Source organism: Zingiber officinale, chromosome 10B (assembly GCF_018446385.1).
Source record: "Zingiber officinale cultivar Zhangliang chromosome 10B, Zo_v1.1, whole genome shotgun sequence".
NCBI classification, from domain to species: domain Eukaryota; kingdom Viridiplantae; phylum Streptophyta; class Magnoliopsida; order Zingiberales; family Zingiberaceae; genus Zingiber; species Zingiber officinale.
In genome coordinates, this window is record NC_056005.1 from 7,128,291 (window position 1) to 7,150,748 (window position 22,458).

Here is a 22,458-nt window from a genome sequence, read left to right on the forward strand (position 1 = left end):
AGTTTTGCCTTACTTAATCAAGGAGCTCATAGATATCTCTTTCATTATATAGAAGGGACAAATTCATCTACATCACTCGTATCTCTTAGTATAGCTCATTGTATACAGTGAATGACTTTATAGTTCACTTTGTTATAGGTGATGTTTATTGATACCAAAGTATACAACTTCTTATGTTGGTAACTATAGTATCTTTAGATCTAAAGACTATTTATAATAATAGTCACTATGAGAATGTTTATGACACTTATATAACGATCTCTAAAACTTCTCATGACAGGTGAATTCAGTAGAAATTCTCTAATATATACTCATGTATCAACTTGATATCTTATATCCATGACTTATGAGAATAAGTCATCAGTTGACCTACATGTTAATCTCAATGTATTAATATTGTCCTTGTATATTAATACTTGACTAGAAATAATTAAGACTAGTGTTATATATATATATATATATATATATATATAGTCTCCCATAATAAGTTTAACCAATTGATATGTTGTAGAGTAGAAACTACTATTCTAGGGCATTATATTTACTCAACTAATACAAACATGAAGTAAATATAGAAAACAAAGTATTTTCTATTATAAATATGATACAATATGTCCCAAGTCAATCAACTCATAAGTGTCTCTCAAGGATGACACTAATATAGGTTATCCTTAATGCCACATACATGATAAATAGACTTCAAGAATCTCATTCAACTCCTCAACAATTTTTATCCTTATTTCCTAACCATAAATGGACTTTCTCCTAGGATTTTGGTGCACTGCTTTTGTCTATATCCATGGTCCACTACGAGGTAAATTAGACCCTCATGCTATAAAATGTGTCTTCCTGGGATACTCATCCACTCAAAAAGAGTACAAGTGTTACCACCCTTCAACTCAAAAGTTTTACATCTCAGCTGATGTTACCTTCTTTGAATATATCCTATTCTTCTTCAAGTTCTATCCTTAAGGGGAGATTTAAGTGATAGAAGATAGCACTTCTGAGTCATTTGATGCTCTTGATCTTCCTCCTACTCAAGTCTGTATCAAATCATCTTCCATTCCTATTCCATCTAATGAGTCACCTCTATCTTCCTTTCCATCTAGTGTTCTTGTGATACTCCAAGTATTCCTCAAGTGTATTCAAGGAGAAATGCCGCTCTTAAAGCAATACAAGTCTAAGAACCTCAACCACAAACCTCTGACCCTAATACTAGGATCATGGTAAGATCTGACCCCACATTTACAACCTACTAAATCATCCTCTAGCCTAAAAGATAGCCTTAACCTTCCCATTATTGTTAGAAAAGGTACTAGAATTGCACCAAACACCCTCTCTACCTTCTATTTCACTATGTTTCTCTTAAACATCTATCACCATGCCACAAAAGATTCATTGTGAGTCTAAATACCATGACTATTCCCAATATTATTTCTAAGACATTGTCAAAAAGAGAATGAAAGAATGCCATGAGGGAGGAAATGGATTCATTAGAAAAGAATAAGACATGGGAGGTTGTTGAGAAGCCAAAGGGGAAGGACATTATTGATTGTAAGTGGATTTTTACACTAAAATACAAAGCAGATGGATCTCTTGAGAGATATAAAGCTAGGTTGGTGGCAAAAGATTATACTTAGATTTATTGACTAGATTTTTAGGAGACCTTTGCTCTAGTTGTAAAAATAAATACTGTTAGAGTTTTATTATTGTGTGATGTGAAAAATGCATTTCTCCATGGAGATTTATATGAAGAAATTTATATAAACCTCCCACTATGATTTGCAAGGGATACTGGTAACAAAGTATGTAAATTGAGAAAGACTCTTTATGATTTAAAACAATCTCCTAGAGTATGGTTTGGAAGATTTATAAAAGTCATGAAGAAGTCTGGGTATAACCAAAGCCAAGGAGACCATACTCTCTTCGTTAAGTACTCAACTATAGGGAAGGTGATGACTCTTCTAGTCTATGTAGATGATATCATTGTAATTGAAAACGATGAAAAGTAAAAACATGATCTAAAGAAGAAATTGATCAAGGAGTTTGAAATAAAGGAACTTAACAAATAGAAGGATTTCCTTGGTATTGAGGTAGCATACTCTACCAAAGGAATTTTTATTTCTCAGTGGAAGTATGTGACCAATCTGTTAGCTGGAACAAGAAAGATTGTGTGTAAGTTGATTTCTAGTCCAATGGATCCAAGTCATACGATAGGAGGAGCTAAGGAAGAACCAACTGCGGATAAAATGATGTATCAGAGGTTGGTTGGTAGGCTCATATATCTTGTTCACACTCGTCTAGACAAAGCATATGTTGTGAGTGTAATCAGCCAATTCATGCATGATCCAAGAGAATCTCACCTTTAAGCTACTTACCGAGTAGTACATTACTTGAAAGGCACTCTAGGAAAGGAAATTTTGTTCAAGAAGAATGAGACGCTAGCTTTCGAAGCTACATACAGATGTAGACTACATAGGTTCTCTAGTGGATAGAAGAATAACTAAATGATATTGTACTTTCCCTGGTGGTAATCTGGTGACATGGAGGAGTAAAAAGCAAAATGTGGTGGCAAGATCATCTGCAAAATTAGAATTTAGGGTCATTGCTGAAGGATTATGTGAACTACTATGGTTGAAGATTATTCTGGATGATTTAAAAATCAAATGAGAATGCCCCATGAAACTCTATTGTGACAATAAGTCAGCTATCAATATTGCTCATAATCCTATTCAAACATAATTGGACTAAGCATATTGAAATTAATAAATATTTATCAAGAAAAAATGGAAGAAGGATTAGTGCTTGTATGTCATATGTCCTTTTAGAACTATAATTGACTGATGTATTAACAAAGGGACTAAACAATTTTAGATTTCATAATTTTATAGTCAAGCTGGAAATGAAAAACATATATTCCTCAACTTGAGGGGGAGTATTGAACAAGTGTGAACATTTTTCACAGCTTGTACAAAATAAACAGCTGTATCGAGTAGCTGTGACAGTTTGAATAGTTGTGAATACAGAGTAGGAAATACAGGAATGTAGTTAGAAAGATATTAATTTCCTATGTATAAAATAATTAGTTTTCTATTTGTTATTAACTTTATATTCTCTCTTCTATTGTAATTTTATATATAATAGATATTTTCATTCTAAATATAATATAATTAGAGACATCAATTCTTCTAATCCTCATCATGCCTTAGATTATTTATTGTCCCTGTTTAATATATCAAATGGGAGTTTTTTTCTCTCTCTGTCAGCATAGCTAATCAATTGATTTAAAAGGATAGCATGCGAGGAGTTTGAATCAAAGTATACGCTCACACAGGGGTGGATGTACACTTGGATGCGACGAGAACATTCTTGAGCCCAAATCGAGAGAAAGGTGCAATTTTGGTTACTCCTTACTCCTTACGTACTTAGGGTTTTGAACCCCTAAAAACTCATAAGGAAAACCATATTCATTTTTGCACACTATGAGTCTATGAAGGTTGGCACATAGCATAGTTTTATACCTTCATTGTGAATTTATGATTTATGAATGAGGCGAGAAGAAGCAAAGAACACAATTACACAAAGAAGATAAATAATACCCAAAAACCAAATAGACATGATTCCATAAACTTCTGAGAAAAAAAATCATAATATTAGATATTAGTATATTACATGGCATGATCTAGTTGAAGGTTGCTTTAGAATTTTTTTCACCGATGATATATGCACACACATGCAATTATGCAAACATATTATATTACAATTGGTAATGATTCAACTATTTAGTTATAGTGGGCATGTGGCTTTGAAACAACCAATAAATGCACAGTTATTATTTATAGCTTCTTTCTCCATAAGAACAGTTTAAAGTTCACAATTTTATTAGATTCTTTGATTTTATTTGTTTTTCTCCTTTTTGTTAGACTCCTTGATTTTGTTTGCTTTTCTCCTACTAAAATGATTCATTTTAGGTATTTTAATCAAATTTTCTGATTTTAGAAATTAAAGTATCTAAATGGCTAAATAGTTGAAGTTGAAATTGTTGATTTAATATTTGGTGAAATGATAAAAAGCTTGATATTTTTTTTAATGATGTTGTTATTATTCACTTACTTAATGTTTGTTTAATATTTTTGTTATTAATTATTATTCACTTATTTAGACTAATTCAAGTTTTTCATTGCTAAAGGCTTCATATACTTTAAATGAAAAAATCTATTACAATTGATAGGTTTTCTTAAAGGAAGAGAGCAAATGAACTTGATCAAGTTACTCCTGTAACCCCATTGACAAGATCAAATAACAATGATCTCTCGTCTGAAATTTCTACTAAAAGATTAAAAAATACAGAAACTGAAGTGGTTGATCTCAATTCTTTATAGCGTGATCTTGGATTGCTTGATAAATTTAGGAATATCATTCTAACCAACGAGAGGAGCTTCATCGGGCTTATTTGAGTATGAAGGCATATCAACCCATTCTTCGAGAATATCCATTAAATAAAAATATTAAGCACCCTCAAAGATTTCAGTCCGCTTGGTATGGCTAATTTTCTTAGTTGGAGTATTCACCAGCTAAAGATAAAGCATATTGCTTTTCATGTTTTATCTTCAATAAGCTATCAGGATGCTTAAATCAAACTGCATTTACTGTTGATGGATTTGATAATTGGAAGAAAGTTTGAAATGGAAAAGTTTGTGCTTTCCTAGGCCATATAGGCAAAGATAATGTCTTTTCACCCCATAGTAATGCTGAAAAGGCATGTGAGAATTTGATGAATCAACCACAACATATATCAAGGATATTCGGCAATTTTAATGATGACCAAATTGCAACTAATCATCTTCGATTAAAGGCTCATATACATGTGGTGTTGTTTCTTGCACTTCAAGGAATTCCGTGTAGAGGTCATGATGAGAAATCTAGTTCATCTAATTATGGCAATTTTCTTGAATTTTTGGATGTGCTAACTATGTATAATGACAAGCTTTCAAAGGCAATTGAGAAAGCTCAAAAAAAATGCCAAGTATACAAGTCATGATATTAAAAAACAAATACTTCATGTGCTTTCAGTAAGAGTGAAAAATGTAATTCAGAGTTGCCAAGTATTGCATAATTGTTGATGAAGCCCGAGATGAGTCAAAAAGAGAGCAAATGTCTATATTATTGAGGTTCATGGATACTAATGGATTCATTCAAGAACGTTTTTTTGGGCTTGTTCATGTATCTGATACTTCGCCTTTGACTTTAAAGGATGCTATATATTCTGTTTTGGCTCACTACAATTTGGATGTTCAAAATATTAGAGGTCAAGATTATGATGGTGCTAGTAATATGAGGGGCGAGTTTAATGGATTGCAAGCTTTGATTATAAAAGATTGTAGAAGTGCTTATTATGTTCATTGTTTTGCTCATCGATTACAATTAACTTTAGTTGCAGCATCAAAAAAATATGACACATATTCATCAATGTTTTGATAGATTAACGTTTATAGTTAATATTATTGGTTCTTCATGTAAGCGTAATGATGAATTGAAGAATGCTCATGCGGATGATATTGCACATTTGATCGTTATTAATGAACTCGAGACAGGGCGTGGACTTAATCAAATGGGTACTTTACAATAAGCTGCTGATACACGCTGGAGTTCTCATCTGAGATCATTGAAAGACTTAATTAAGATGTTTAGTGCATCACGTATGGTATTGCTCAATTGTGGTAAAAGATGAATACGCTCGCCCCCAGCGCCCCCGCCAACCCGTCTCAGGGTCAACACGGAGGAGATAAATCACGGGTGGCTACTAGCCTTTGGAATAGTGATTAGCACATAAGGGAGACATTTACCTTGGCTTTACCGAGATTCGAACCCCAGACCTCATTATGGTAACACCTCATGTGCTAGCCATTAGACCCATCCGAGGGGACCACGTATGGTATTGCTCAAGGTTATATGAATGATGGACTTCCTTCTCAAAGAGTAGATGCAACATCTATTTATGATGAAATGACTTCTTTTGATTTTGTATTCATTTTGCATCTTATGAAATAGATTATGGGAATCACATATATCCTTTGTCAGGCTTTCCAAAGTAAGTCTCGGGATATTATAAATGCAATGGAGCTTGTATTATCTACCAAGAATTTATTTCAACAGATGAGAGATAATAAGTGGAATGATTTGCTTGTAAAAGTGAAATCTTTTTATGAACTTTGAAATATTGATATTCATGATTTCAATGCTCTGTACATTAACAGATGAGGTTGAGCCCATGCTCGTTAAGACAATTTTACCATTGAACATCATTATCAGGTAGACCTCTTTTATGCTTCGATAGATTCACAGTTGCAAGAAATTAATGAGCTCTTTAGTGATGATGCTATGGAATTGCTTATTTTTAGTAATGTCTTAAATCATTAAAATGTAGTGGAGATTTTAAGTGTTGTGGATATATATAAATTAGTTGAAAAATTTTATGCCCAAGAGTTTACAAAAGATGAAAAAGAACAATTGGAGATGCAATTAAAGCATTACAAGTATAATGTAGTCAAAGGGCCCGACTACAAAAATTTGTCAACCATTTCAGAATTATGTCAATGGTTGGTGAAGACTAACAAGTCTGTTACATACAATCTCATTTTTAGAGTGATCGTATTGGTGCTAACTCTTCTAGTTTCCACTGCTACTATAGAATGATCATTTTCTGTGATGAATATTGTGAAAACAAGACTTCGAAGTAAAATGGAGGATGCTTTTCTCTCAGACATATTAATAGTATATATTGAAAGAGAAATTGCTAGAAATATAAGCATAGAAGCTATCATTGAAGACTTTGAAAATTTAAAAGAACGTCGAATTCCTTTTAGTTAGAGAATTGTATTTTATACTTAAAACTTAATTGACTTGGAAATTTCTGACTTTCTGTCTGTCATTATTCCAATCAATATGATGCATGTCATCTTCAAAAGTTTTTATTAGAAGTTTGACAAAAAACATTTGATAATATCTTACTGCCTTGTTTTTTTATTTAAATATGTAACTAAACTGATTTGTTGTTTTATACAAAATTGCAGTAGGATTTTGCGACACTGCATTTTTTCTTGGAAATCAATTTCACAATTTCTGTTTAATTCATGTGTATCTATAATCGTTAAAGAGTTCTTTCTGCTCTTAAGAATTCTGGAATTTTTTAATTTGATGGTTTGATCAAGGACAAGGTACTAACTTTTTTTTTTTGTTAACAATTTTTTTTCATATCCTCTTAAATCCTTGATTTTTCATTTTTCTTTCCTTTCCATTATATGCAATGGAAGATAGATGGCAGAAAAATTTGAAGTTGGTAATTACATGTTTGTAAATATGTAGATGTTGTTGTATTATTCATTTTTAAAAAAAACGTGAAAATGGGATGCAACAAATTGGTAATTCTAATTACATGAAATTTTAGATTTATGTACTACGGATTATAAATACTAATTTAGTCATTATTTTTCTTTTTTAATTATTCAACTGTTTAAAATTGTACTTAAGTCCTTGATAAGTACCTTCGAGTAATTTTTGAATTTAAAGGAATAGATCATTTTTATTATATAGTCGTCCTAAACTTAAAATCTTGAATCTGTCCGTGTGTTCACATGATCCGACAATGTCTGCAAGTGATGAACAGCGTGTGCAATAGTACACTTTTCCCTGCAATTTCATTCATTATTCTTGTTGCTATCACTCAAATTGTAATCATTTTTATGGGAAAAAATTTGAAAAATAATAAAACTATATTCATCAAGGCTAAAAGAAGAAAAAAAAACACACCATAATTATTCGGAAGAATGAACAAAGGAAGAGAATCTGAAGCTCGTATTCCACAAAAAGGGTGTTCCCTTCCTTCAGTATGTTTTGAACATCATCGTGCCATTTTCTTGCGATTCTAGCTAGTTTGATTTCTTAAAGACAAAAAAGTGTGTTCTGGAATGAAGAAACCAGGGAAAAATCATATGGTTGTTAACGATGAAATTTAAAACATTTTAAGAGCCGCCAAGAAAGCCGACTCTTACATAAGCACAGGTAAATAAATCTAAATCACAAATACCACGAGTTAAAATGTTTATCTACTTTTAGTTCTTTTATGATATCCTATTTATTTCTCTCCCGCTCTCTCTTATTTTCTTTCATCAATCCCATAACTCAATGTCACTATTGGAATCAATATAGTGACTATAAGAAAACATAATTTAGAGTTCAAACTCCTATATGTTTGCTTATAGTCCCTATGATGATTCAACTAGGTCCATTAAGCTACTGAATTAATGAAGACAAAAAAAAAAGTGCGATCGCAGCCCTCTAAACTTCAAGGCAGTGGCAGGGCATGGGCATGGGCATGGGCATGGCATGGCAGCCCACTGCGCCAACTTATCTGTTCCTCCCCAATCACCCCTTCATACGACTCGATTTGTTTATTCCACACTGCGCCAAGTTCCTCACTCGCTAACCATCTTCAGTCCTTTCAGTTTTTAGCAGTTAGATTTGGCAATTTCCAACGAGGTGCAATTCTTAAAGCTGATGGCCATGTGCTGCATCTCCTTAATGAAGACACCGTACGACAGCGACGGGAGCAGTAATTGGATGAGCAGCGACTCCAACTTTCGGCGGCGGCGGCGGCGGCCGCCCTCGTGCTCCGATGTGACTGCGATGCCCGCGGATTCCACTCAATTAAGTACATGGCAACGGAGACGGAGAAACACAAGCAGGCAAGCCGCCCCCACACGTTTCTTTTTCTCCAATGTTGACCTTGAACTTTTCATACGGTCGATTTCATGATCATTCACAGAGTTAAATTAGAGAATCGAACGGGCAACCACGCCACCGTATTTTCGTCGACTATATCAAAAATTGATCCTGGTTCATTTTTACAAATCCATCCCAACTCGATTATGCAAGCCGCCCCCACACGTGAAGCCACGTAATCGGCATTTAATTATCAATTCATTCGTTGGAAACTTGCTGTCAGCCACTAGCCGTGCAACACCGCATGCATCAAACAATGCGATTGAGTCTAAGTCCAATCGAATTGGAACCGGATCTTCTAATCGAGCACTTCGTACCAAGCCGGGATGGGAAAGAAGAAGGAGAAAAAACAAATAATAGAAACTAAAAACTGACCAAGGCATCCGGCCGTCGGATTTGTTTCAGAAGAAAGTAGCCGGCAGGTTAAGATCGAACGCAAAAGGAGGCTTCGGTCTCGCCGCCTCCGCCGCTGCGTCTTCCGCCTTCCTTCCCTTCGCCGCCGCCGCGCTCTTCTTCTCCAGCTCCGCCCACGTTGCCGCCGCATCGACGGCCTCCGACCGCCATCCGGATCGCCCTGATCCGCCGCCCGCAGCCTGATGCGGAGGCCCGAACGCCAGATCTCTTCCGTCCGCCGTAGACACCGCGCCCGATCGCCACCGTGGAGTCGGACCCCATCCGATCTGCGCCGGTGCCTCGATTTCCCCGGCGGAGCCGAAGTTGGTCTTCGCCTTGGGGCCGCGGAGGCTGAGGGCAGCCTCGTCGTACGCCCGCGCCGCCTCCTCCGCCGTGTCGAAGGTCCCCAGCCACTTGCGGGTCTTCTTCCACGGGTCCCGAATCTCGGCCGCGAAACGCCCCCACGGCCGCTTCCGCACCCCGCGGAAACGATTCTCCCTCGCTGCTCCGGCCCCCGCCGCCGCCATCGTCAGGAGTCAAGGTCGAGCAAAGCTGACGACGTTGATGCGAATCGAAAGAGCTCGAAGCGGATGTATTTATAAACGGAAGCGCTGGTCTCAATTCCGCCCGACAGATATTCGCGAAAACGCTCGTCTATTTTTACGCAATCGCTACTTGGCGCAGTAAAAAAAATCCCATCACTGTCGCCATCAATAAACGTGCGGTGGGCGTTAGCGTCGGGCGCTCGGCGCATTAAATGAACAACAGTGATTCCAGTGCGGGGCACCGGGGTTCGTGTCATCTGCTGGAATCACGGAGTTCAAGGCAACGGCACGACGTCGATCGGCCTCCATCGGACGGAGGGCGACGTCGGGCTCCGAACGTGTTCGGATGACGAGGATCCCAAGCGCCGGAACCCACAGATGGGGTGCACGTGCGCGAAACGCGGCGCGGGATGGTGGGCGACTCGCACGTGCCGGGCGAAGAGTCTGCCACCATTTGATTGGCTTATGCTCCAAACTTGGTACATCGATGGGTATAAACAATATCCTAATATCCTACTGACGAGGAAAAAACTCGGACTATCTGTGTCCATCGCTCAATTTATTATTACGTCCAGCCAACACTTTTTTTTTTAATTATATATATATATATATATATATATATATATATATTTTAAGCAAAAGTTAATAAATATATATTCATTAGGAAAAAACAATAGAAGATGTAATTATAAAGAAAAAAAAAGAAAAATTCGTACTAGAATCCATGAGTCTTTTCTTATTTTTATTTTTAAATCTTAATATTTCAAAATTTATTTTTATTCATTCTCAAATTCTTCATCCATATTAATAATCATTGTCTAATGTCATCATTATCGTATCATCGTATCACCATCTTGATACACTGATACTACATAGTAATGCACACATATAAACCAATTCAAGAATTTTTTTTAACACATAATCTTTTAAAATCTAGGACCAGTCCTGATTACGGCAGTCCTTAAATTCAAAAAAAAATAATATACGTAATCATTTTATATTAATAAAAAAACAGCTATTCAGCGTATATAAATTCTCCTTACGAGGCAATTATAAAAGAGACGATGGTGTAATTATGCTCGGATGATAGTTATTTATATTTAGATTAATATGAGATGGATTAGTATATTAAAGGGCAATATGTAGGGTTTTGTGATGAAAAACCTTATTTTAATATTTATAAATCTATTAGTGAATTAAAATCCTAAACTCTGGACCTCTATTTTGGGATTTGCAATTGATTGATAACCAATTCTAAACACACAAAAGTTTCCCAAATCGATTAATTAGATGGATTGGGTATTGCCAATCGATTGATGCAATCGATTAGCAGAAGTTTATTGAGCGGACAAATTCGTACCAAATTGATTGGTCGATTGATTCAGAATTTTAAATCGATTGTCAGAAGTTTCACAAAGAAATGGAAGACTGTCAAATTGATTGACTAATTGATTGAGCATTTCCAACCAATCGATTAAGATTCAAAATTGGGATGATCTCAGCCATCGATCTGGAGTCGGTGATAGTTCAACGGATAGTCAAACAGTCAACAATTAATTAGTGTGTTCTACCAATCGATTGGTGGTGACAAAAAGTGGGGAAACGACCCGATTCTGAGATACTTAAAAGGGCTTTTGGGTATGAGAAGAAAATACTATTCTATTGCTTCTCTTCCGCTCAAGATTAGCCTCAAGCTCTCGCCTGCAACATCCTTGAGCATCCAAAAGAAGGAGAACCGAGCTAAAGTTGTAATCTCTTTTATTTCCCCTCTTTTATTACTTCTTCATCTTTGTGAAAGTTGTAAAATGATTGTAATACTACTGTAAGAGATTTCTCCATCTTCGATTTTGATCTAAGAAGAAGAAGGTTTAACGAAAGATGAGAGCTTCACCTTAAGGAGACGGATACTAAGTAAAATCATCCGAGTTAGCACCGTGCTTGTGTCGCTTCAAGGTTTCCGCTGCCCAATCTCAACAACTAAGAGATTTGAGATATTCACCCCCTCCCCCTTCTAGCTTGTAAGGTCTTACCAAGTTGTATTAGAGCAAAGTTGCTTCAGAGGACTCACATTCAAAGGAACAAAAGTTTCAAGCTACAAAGATGTCTTTGAAAGAGGGCAATAGCACTACTCGATCACCCTACTTCTAAGGAAACAACTTTGCCTACTAGAAGAGCCACACAGAGTACTACTTTTTTTACTGGGATTGATATGTGGTTTTCAGTGACAGAGGGTTTTGTTGCGCCAACTTCAAAAGATGGAAAAATTATGGAATCATTGAGATGGTTTGGTGAACAAAAGTGGAAGGCACAAGTAAATGCAAAAGCTATTGTAACTCTTCAATGCGGATTGAGTTCAAAGCAACTAAATAAAGTTGGTCCATTCAAGAGTGTCAAGGAATTGTGAGACAAGTTTATTGAGATGAATGAAGGCATAAAGGACTTAAGGATTGCAAAGAGAGACATTCTCATAAATTAAATGCAGAATTTCACCATGAAGGAAGGAGAAATGGTAAGTTCACTATATGAAAAGTTCAAGGAACTTTTCAATGGTCTTCGTTCAATTGGAGAAAGTGTAGAGAACTCAGACCTTATCGGGTATACACTTAAATCCTTCCTAAGAAACTAACTATGGTCATTAATTGTTGATGCTTATAAAGTTTCAAGGGATTTACCAATTATTAAGCTAGATGAATTATTTTGTGAACTAGAATTGCATGAACAAGTTAATGCAAGCCATAAGAATAAAGATATAACTTTCATTGTAGGTGAATAGAGCAAGAAGAAGAACAAAGAAAAGAAGAATGAGAAGAAGGAAGAGTCCTTTTTCGAATATATCTGAACAAAATAGTGATAGTAATGAGGAGCTATCATCCAGTGGGATGATAAACTTTGTTCAGAAGATGGTGAGATGCTTTAGAAAATTCAAGAAGAAGGATGTTAAGAAGATGTTAGTGACAACAAAAGAAAAAGTAAGTCTCCAGTATGATTAAAATAAAAGTTTGATGCAGTTTGTTACGAGTGCTCTAGGAAAGGGAACTACAAAGCTAATTTCCTAGAGATAAAGAAGTGAGATGACAAGCTAAGGAAAAAAGAAGCTGTGAAGGATACAGGATGACTCATCTTCGAGCTTATCGAAAGAAGAAAATGAGGGAAAGATTTCAAGACATTTATCTCTCTTGGCATTGAAAAATGTTGAGAGTAGTAAGGATGAAGAAGAAATTATTGAGGAAGATATGGAGTATTCAAGTGAGTCATCATTTAGTGATGATAAGGTAACTTCTTCTAAATTAATTAAACTTTAATCCACCATAGCATGTTTAACAAATACTTTATCTAAGTCAAAAGGTAGAGTTAAAGAACTACAAAATGAATTAAAGTCATTTAGAAATGAAAATGTGTCATCTGAGACTTGCATGAATCATGAGAATGCTACTAATCAATTTGATAAGCTCAAGAATGAAATACATCCTTAAAATTACAAGTAGATGATCTTAGAAGTGCATTGGAAAAGTTTACTTAAAGTTCAAAATATTTAGATATGATTTTAAAAGCTTAACAGACTGTTTATAATAAAGCAGGATTAGGGCATAAACCAAAACATAAAGAAGTAAAATTTATATCCTTAATCAATAGAAATCATTTTTCTAAAGTTAAAATTGTGTAAGCTTGGGTACCCATGCAATATGTTATTGATGCTACCAGATTTAAAATTTGAGTATTAAAATATTTAGTTCATTATGTTTAAATAGGCACGCGCCTAGGGGGAGCATCCAACAACATGATTTATAGATAACAGATGCTATAGAAACATGACGAGAGATTCATCAAAATAGTAGCAATTTAAGGTACATGAAGAGATTCATCAAAATAGTGGAGATTCATCAAAATAGAAACATGACGAGAGATTCATGACGAGAAACATGAATAAAAACAAATGTACTATTTTATTTGATAAAAGTAGCAATTTAAGGTTATAAGAATAGGAGACATTAAAATTTCTAAACAATTCATGATTAAGAATGTTTTATTAGTAAAGGCATGACCTTCAATCTTCTAAATTTAGTCAACTATATGATTCGGAATATAAAGTTGAGTTTACTCATCTTAATATCTAATCAAGCATAATGGATTAAACACTACCATACTCATAAGCTATAGAAAGGAAAATATTTATCAAATTGAATTATTTAGTTCTACTAATGTGTTTGCTAATTGTTTTATATCCAAAGAATAGGAGACTTGGCTTTGACACTAAAAACTTACCCACACCAACATGAGAAACATTAAACGATTATCAAAGAAAGAGTTGGTACAATGATGGCCAAAATTAAAGTTCCAAAAGAATAAATTGTGTGATTGTCAAATGGGCAAGTAAATCAAAGTTATCCACAAAGATAAAACTATTTTGAGTATATCTACCGCATTATAACTACTACCATGGATTTATTTGAAAGTGTTGGTGTAGTTAGCACTAATAATCAAATTCAACTTTTAATGAATGACAAAATGTTAAAGTTAGATATTGTGTATTCTAATTTGTTTACCAAGTATGTAGGACTAAAAGACTTGATGAGACATGACATTATTGTTGGATCGGATGAGTGCGATAGAGGGGGGTGAATATCGCCTTTTAAAACTTTTCTTTTTTACTTTAGAAAGCATAATCGTGCAACGGAAAGTAGAATGAAAAACTCGTTCGGTTACTTGGTTCGACGTTTAGATCGACTCCTACTCCAAGGCCCGCGATCCTTGACCGCACCGATGGGCAATTCACTATAACTCTTCTTTCCAAACTTCTCGGAAAGAAGCAGATCATACAAATGAGCAAGATAGTAACAACCTACTATCATACTGATAAATGAATATAATGCAAGCTAAACATTATACTGATAAATATTGAAGTTGAAGCTTTGGTCGGTACTTCTAGATGGAGTAGCTTGAAGAGTTGTAGGAGACGTGTAGCACGAGCAACTTGTAGAGGAGAACTTTGAGTCAATCAGAAAGCGTTGTCCAGCCTCAGATCTCGATCTCCTATTTAACGACTCCCTTAGTAATCCTGGACAGGGCTTCTGCTTCCACCCATTTGGAAAAATAGTCTCCTTCTACGAACAAGAATCGTTTCTGATCTGGTGCTATCGAAAATGGTCCTACAATATCCATGCCCCATTAATCAAAGGGGCATGAGACTATTTAGATTTTCAGCATGTCAGTCGACCGATGGGTCAGGTTTGCTTTTGGCAAGATAAGTAAGTATTCACCAATCGCTGAGCATCTTTCTGTAGAGTGAGCGAGAAATATCCAGCCAGTAATACTTTTTGAACCAGCATCCTTCCTCCAACGTAGTTATCGTAGTACCCCTGATGTACTTCTCATAGGGCATACTCTGCCTCCTCCATTTCTAAACATTTGAGCAGTGGTCTGGAGAATGCTCGCTTGTACAGCTGATCCCCAATCAAGGTATATACATGAGCTCTTTTCCTGATCAATCTAGCTTCTTCAGGATCAACAGGCAGGACGCCCTGCTAAAAATAAATGATCATTGGGGCTCTCCAGTCGATCGACTCCTCGATATTGTTCTGTAGGTCTATCTGAGCTATTAGGAAAGTATGAGCTATCGACCTGTCTAACACCCAAGTGGTCAAAGAGCTAGCCATTTTAGCTAGTTCGTTAGCCCTTTGGTTATCTGCTAGGGGAATCTTAGTCACTGTGACTTTCTTGAAACCCTCCTTCATTTTCTCATATGCTTCCCAGTATAACTGTAGCTTGTCACTATTAACCTCAAAGTTGCCCGCTACCTGCTGAGTTACGAGCTGAGAATCTGAATAAATGACAACTCGAGCGGCTCCGACATGTCGAGCTGCTTGCAGCCCTGCCAATAGCACATCATATTCTGCCTCATTATTAGTGGCTCTGAAGTCTAGCCTAACGGTCAGTTGCAGAATATCTTCCTGAGGGTATATTAGAAGTATCCCTACTCTGCTTCCTTGTTAGGTAGATGATCCGTCTATGTAGACCTTGCAAGTTTCTTCAGAATCAGGCTGATGGACCTTCGTCATAAAATTTGTTAGGGCTTGCGCTTTAATTGTTGTTCGGGGTTGGTACTGTATGTCATATTCTCCCAACTCAGTTGCCCATTTAATGAGATGACATACTACCTCCACGTTAGTAAGAGTCTTACCCATGGTGCTGTTGGTCATGACTGTGATGGGGTGTGACAAGAAGTAAGGTCGTAAGCGGCGAGCCATGAGTACCAATCCATAAACCAATTTTTTCAGGGTCGTGTATCGAGACTTGACCCCTTTCAATAAGTGGCTGAAGAAGTACACTGGCCATTGTACATCATCTTGCTCCGTTACCAGCACCGCCCCCATGGTCTCAAGGGTGACTGATAGATAGACCCAGAGTGGCTCCCTCGCAAAAAGTTTAAATAGTGAGGACAAGGTCTCCATATGCTTTTTCAATTCTTCGAAGGCTTAGTTGCATTCTTCATCCCATTGAAACTTGGCCGCTCTCTTGAGCACCTTGAAGAAAGGTAATGCTCGATCTGCAGACCGTGATATGAACTTGGACAGCGCAGTTATTTTCCCACCAGCTTCTGGGCTTCCTTCATATTTTGAGGCGCTTTCATGTCTCGAAGTGCTTGAACCTTCTCCGAATTAGCCCCGATTCTCCTCTTAATATTGAGAGCACGGATCCTCTGGTCCGCAAATTGCGGACCAGGGGATGGTCCACTTTTTTAGACCATTGATTTGGATGGACCCCACCTACTTAAAGGTGGGGTTCATCCAAATCAAAGGTCCTCATGTAATGGACCATCTCCTGGTCCGCAATTTGCGAACCCAAGGATCCCTACTGCAATAATGAGGTATCCCAGGAATCCCCCCCCCCCTCGAGCTCCAAATAAGTATTTCAATGGATTTAACTTCAGCCCATACTGTCGTAGCGTGCCGCAAGTCTCCTTATGTCAGAGATCAAATTTACAGTCAGAGTGGACTTGATGAGGATGTCATCTACATATACTTCAACATTCCGTCCTATCTGTTCTCAGAATATCTTATCCATCATTTTTTGGTAGGTAGCTCTTGCATTTCACAATTCAAAAGGCATGACAGTGTAACAAAAAGTATCATCTACCGTGATGAAGCTGACCTTCTCTTGATCTTCCTGCGCTAGAGGGATTTGGTGGTACACCTGGTAAGCGTCGATCATGCAGATCCTTTAATAGCCCGAGGTCAAGTCTACCATCTAATCAATCTGAGGTAGCAGGTAGCAGTCCTTGGGGCTAGCACGGTTGAGGTCTCAGAAGTCGATACAGACTCTCTACTTATTGTTGGGTTTAAGACACCATGACCACATTAGAGAGCTAGGGAGAGAATTGCACTTCTCTAATGTGTCCTTCTTTCAAGAGCTGGTCCACCTCAGCATGGATGATCTTATTTTACTCGATCGAGAAGTTTTGCTTCTTCTGCTTGACCGGCCAGGAATCAGGCAGAAGATGTAGTTTGTGCTGACTCCAGGTAGCTCTTCAGGGAACCAAGCGAAGACGTCCCTATTGCGAGTCAAGCATTTGACCAGGTCTGTCTTGATCTTGATAGGTAGGTCAATCGATATGCAAGGTGAGGCTTTGCGGATGCTCGGGATAGAGCTGAACCTCCTCCCAAGGGAAGGACTCCTCTGCTATAGGCAGAGGTTCTTCTTGGATGACATGGATACTGCTATCCTAAGTTCTCTGAGCCTTATGAGCCTCCACTTTCACCATGTCGATGTAACACTTGCAAGAGACCAATTGCTCACCTTTAACCTCCCCGACATGGTCTCCTAAAGGGAATTTAATCTTCTGATAAAAAGTGGAGATTGTCGCCCGGAACTCGTGCAGTGTCGATCTCCCTAAGATGTTGTACGAGGATGGCGAATCCACCACTATGAAAGTGCTCCTCCGCGTCGTCACCAGGGGCTCGCTACCCAATGATATGGCTAGCTTGATTTAGCTGATGGGTCTTACTTCATTGTCGGTGAAGCCGTATAATGAAGTGGTCATGGGCTGGAGTTCACTGGCATCAATTTACATGCCCTCGAATGCATTCTTGAACAGCACATTGACAGAGCTTCCGGTATCAATGAAAACCCTAGTCACGCAACTATTGGCTATGACGGCTTTGATTAGTAGGGCATCATCGTGAGGCAGCTCCAACCCCTCCAGGTCTTGCAGCCCAAAATTGATTATGGGCCCGGCAGCTTGTTCTCGGCTGCATCCTACAACGTGTATCTCTAGGCGACGCTCATGAGATTTCCGAGCCCTAGCAGAATCTCCATCTATGGGCCCTCTGGAGATCATGTCAATCTCTTGGAAGGCCACGTTTCCCCTGTTCTCCTCCTCCCGGGCTTCTCCTGGCTCCTGGTCGTGGTCGGGCTGCTGATTTCCTTGCCCTGTATTGTCGAGTAGAGGTTTACTGGACTGACCTGCTACGAGCTATTGGCCGATCAGCAGCCTCTATATCTTGGGCATGATCTCATGTGGAGGTAGGCCCAGCTCAGCTGCGCGCCAGGAGTCACGGGTAAACTGGAAGCAATCACTTGTGGCATGAGTGTGGGACCTATGGTAAGTGCAATAGTGTGACCCCCACTAACTGGGCCTTGGGGCTTGGACAGCTGCCACACGCGGCCTGGAATCTTGACTGGGAGGGAACTACATGTTGGATCGTGATGTTTCGATAGAGGGGAGGTGAATATCGATTACGAAAATTCTTTCGAAGAGAGTTAAACTCAGCAGAAAAATTAAGCAATGCTAACACAGACCAATTTTACTTGGTTCGAAGCCTGTGTCGACTCCTACTCCAAGGCCCGCACTCGTTGAGTGCTTTCGATGGACAATCACTAGCAATTCAAAATTTATTACAAACTAAGTACAGAAAATGCTAATGAAAATAAAAGCAATAGTGACAAAAGAATAAATCGAAAAGGAAAAGTGTGTTGTCGGAGCTTCGTTAGCATCGCAGGAGTGCAGAGCAGCAGAGCAAGCAGTAGAAGATCTTCTTGTCAGTTGTTATTTTTAGGCTCCACCTCTAACCCTCCTTTTATATGAGGCTCAGGGCGCCCCGGATCCCTTCCGGGCGCCCTGGTGAGACGTGGCAGGTCCAACCAGCGAGCTCCACGTGGCGAACCTCCGGGCACTCAGACCACCTTTCTCCAGAGATTCCTTCTCCTGGAAGACAAGGTTAGTCCGAGGCAAATATATAATATGTTTCCTGCAAAACAAAGTATTAGCACAGTTTTATAAATTCAATATCAAGAGTATGACTTAGATTCCGTCTTTCCGAGACCGGAATCTAGTCACGATCTCGACTTAGATATCCGAAATGGATCTAAGCCGGATCGACGCCTAATGTTCCCTTCCCGGGAATGCGTCCTCACAGTTACTCCCTTCAAGTGACTTACCTTTACTCACCTGCCAGACGTCCGGTTAGCCCTTCGACCCGTCAGGACTTCTCGCCAGCTATTCGGTCAGCCCGTCGACCTAGCTGGACTTCTCGCCAAGCGTCCGGTCAACCCGTCGACCCGCTTGGACTTCTCGCCAGCTATCCGGTCAGCCAGTCGACCTAGCTGGACTTCTCGCCAAGCGTCCGGTTAGCCCGTCGACCTGTTTAAACTTAACATGCACACTCGATCAGAGTGTTAGATAACGACAAACCTAACTTAACCTAATTTGTTATTCATCAAAACCTGAGTTAGACCGTTAGTGCTAATCGCACCAACAATCTCCCCCTTTTTGATGGAATGACAACCTGGTTAAGTTAGTTAAAACATATGCAAAAATCAAGCATGATTTTTGAGGTTTTTTAAGGTTTTAAGTTAGTTTTTCAAATTTACATTTAGTTGCTCTAACTTAACCACCTATCCCTCCCCCTTTGGCATTCATCAAATAAGGACATAATCAACAATACAGAGTGCAAACAAAGTAAAAAATTTTAAGAAATGATGTCAAGTTAACTTGGGGGAATTTAAATTTTAACACATAGTAATTTAGCTTTTATTTCTAATCTTTTGTAACATAGCTAAGTTTTGAAAAGTAACTAAGTATTTATTATATTTTGAGTAATTTTTAAAGATAATGAACTCAACAAGAATTTTCCAAAAAGAGTTTAAAAACTAATTTTTCAAGTATAAGTTTAGGAAAGCTAAGTTTTAGATAGACTAATTTTCAAATATAAGTGTTTAAGTTCCAAATTTCAAAAAAATTTTAAATTTTCAAAATAAGGTTCAACTTTGAAATATTTTACAATCATGAGTTTTCAAAACCAAGGTTTAAGATTAAGGTTTAAATTTTCAAACTAAGTTTCAATTTTGAAACACTTTTCAAACATGAAAAATAAAAAATTTCAAAGCTGAGTTTAAAAACTATTTACTTTTCAAAACTGATTAAAACTAAGTTTGCAACAGATTCAAAATCTTAGTTTATAAAATCTAATTGAAGAATTTAGTTTTATAAAAGCTAGTTTTCAAAAATATGTTTATAAAAAAATTTGAAACATAAGTTTTCAAAATTAAAGATTTCAAAACCAAGTTTGAAAAAACTACTTTTCAACACTGACTAAGTTTGTAAAAACTTTAAATTTGAAAACCGAAATTCAATCTCAAAACTGAAAAAAAAAATTTAGAAAAGATATTATGTTTAAGGTGGAGAAAATAATTTTAGTGCTAAGTGTTGATTTAATCCTCCCCCTAAACCTGACATCTAAAATAGTTGTCTAACCAATTAGGTACGTACTGACTATCAGAAGATAACAGCTTTCACTTGGTTAGTCAAGTTAAGTTCATTGTAATCAGTTAGCGGTTGACTAAAATGAATAACTTAACTTGATTAATATATGTTTGGTATTTAACGCCCAGACTTATATCGATGCACTGACATAAGCATCTTAAGTCCAGACAACTGGCATATGCATCTCACCCCTTTCTATGTTTGTCAATCACAAGCGAGGTAAACCTAGGATATAGGTGAGATGCTCAAATACTATTCCTAGGAGAACATGATTTCTAAGGGGATTTTTTTAGTCTAAGGCTAAAATTGTTTTGAAATTCTAAAAGTAGAAAAGTTTTGAAAAACAATTTTAACCTAGGATTTAAGATAATCATTTTTGAAAACAATTTTGAAAATCCTAGTTTATTAAGTTAAAGCAGAACCAATCAAATCTGAAGTGATAATCAATAGATCAAGATGTACTACAAGATCTGTAGTAGTGTCATAACAGAGTTATATAACAAATATAACTACTGAGATGATGAAGGAGGTGGTCCGGAACCCAGAGAACGAAGTAGCGCCAACAGCTCAGTATGTCGGGTTCGGTCATCCTCTCGTAGGTCTCGTCGCAGGTCAGAGATCTCCTGCCGCACATCTCGTCGTATATCGGAGACCTCCTGTCGCACCTCTCGTCGTAAGTTGGAGACCTCTCGCCGTATGTCTCGGTGAAACTCGGAGGACTCTTGCTAGAGGCTTGACATAACTCTCTCTAGTCTGGATACTCGATAGGCTAGAGTGCGAGGTGCGGGACGTGGGGCTCGAGCTGGTGCTGGGGCAGGAGCGACCTCGTCAGGAAACAGTGCGAGAAAAAACTCATCATGCTCTGCCTCCTCCTGCTGAGCATTTGGGTCGGGCTGGTGCTGAGCCCCCCTCTGCCAAGACATGATACCCATGCCATCTATATGAATACTAGCTAGGGAAAAGTTCCTAGCTCCTATAATGTCAAACTCAGTCATATAGCGGATGTCACCTCTGGTGACATCAATGTCCAAAGAGGACATATATGCTGTCAGAATGTGACAGTAGGGCATATGAACTCGCCCACTAGTCACGTATCTGGCCGAGTAGATAATGGTGGAAAAGATATGTAGATTGATGTCAATATCTAACCTATGACAAAGGGCGTAGAGAAGAAAAGAGTGGAATGGGTGCATCACCGCGATGCCACGAGTGCTCAGTGGTAGGATGCAAAAGACTAAGACCCTATAAAGGGCGTAGTCCTGGACTCGAATGGCAACTAACCTAAACTGGGTCACAGTGGGTACTCGCTCGCCCCCAAAAAAATACGAATAAATCGTATCAAGAGTAATATGCGAGTAGGGATCTCCAAATGGTAGATTACTGGGAAGATAGCACTGAAAGGGACAGATAGATGGTCGTATCTCCAAAAAGTCTCTGATGGTAGTAGGGGATAGCGTGATATCAGTGCCAGCTACCCTAGTAGTATAGGTAAGGACGTCTACTTTCACTAGGTTGTTATAAAATTTGGCACACAAACTTATATTTACTGGACTAGTACATTCAACAAGGTTTCGCAAGTTGTAGTGGGTTATAGCCTCTATAGCTAGAGCACAAGAGCGTAAAAAGAACACTTTATCTACACATTTAGTCCTAATGGCCATGTAGATGGTCGACTCAAACTTAATCCTAAGCTCATCAGTGGGAAACCTAGGGTCAATGCTAGGCGTGGAGGGTCCAGCACTATATTTAGAACGTTTCCTAAATTATGAAGCAACAGTATACTAATTAAGAGAGCAAACATGCAAAAAAAAATTAAACAGAGAACAAGAATTTTACCGAGGAGTCATCACCAAAATATTTTTAGAACTGACGACCTCGGTTGATTCGCGACAGCGTCCTAACAAGAGAAAATTTAATTTTAAACACTTTCGTAGTAAAGCTCGGTAGGAGCCTTGACAAAAGCGAAAGGTTTGTGGTGCA

At 37.9% G+C, this 22,458-nt stretch overlaps 1 protein-coding gene across 1 annotated transcript; it reads right to left on the reverse strand.

Annotated features, from left to right (window-relative positions):
• Window positions 1-9,182: 9,182 nt before the first annotated feature.
• LOC122028911 (ethylene-responsive transcription factor 3-like) lies at window positions 9,183-9,701 on the reverse strand. The gene has a single exon (XM_042587888.1). It carries the CDS (start codon window positions 9,699-9,701, stop codon window positions 9,183-9,185), a length of 519 nt encoding a protein of 172 aa, XP_042443822.1.
• Window positions 9,702-22,458: the final 12,757 nt, after the last annotated feature.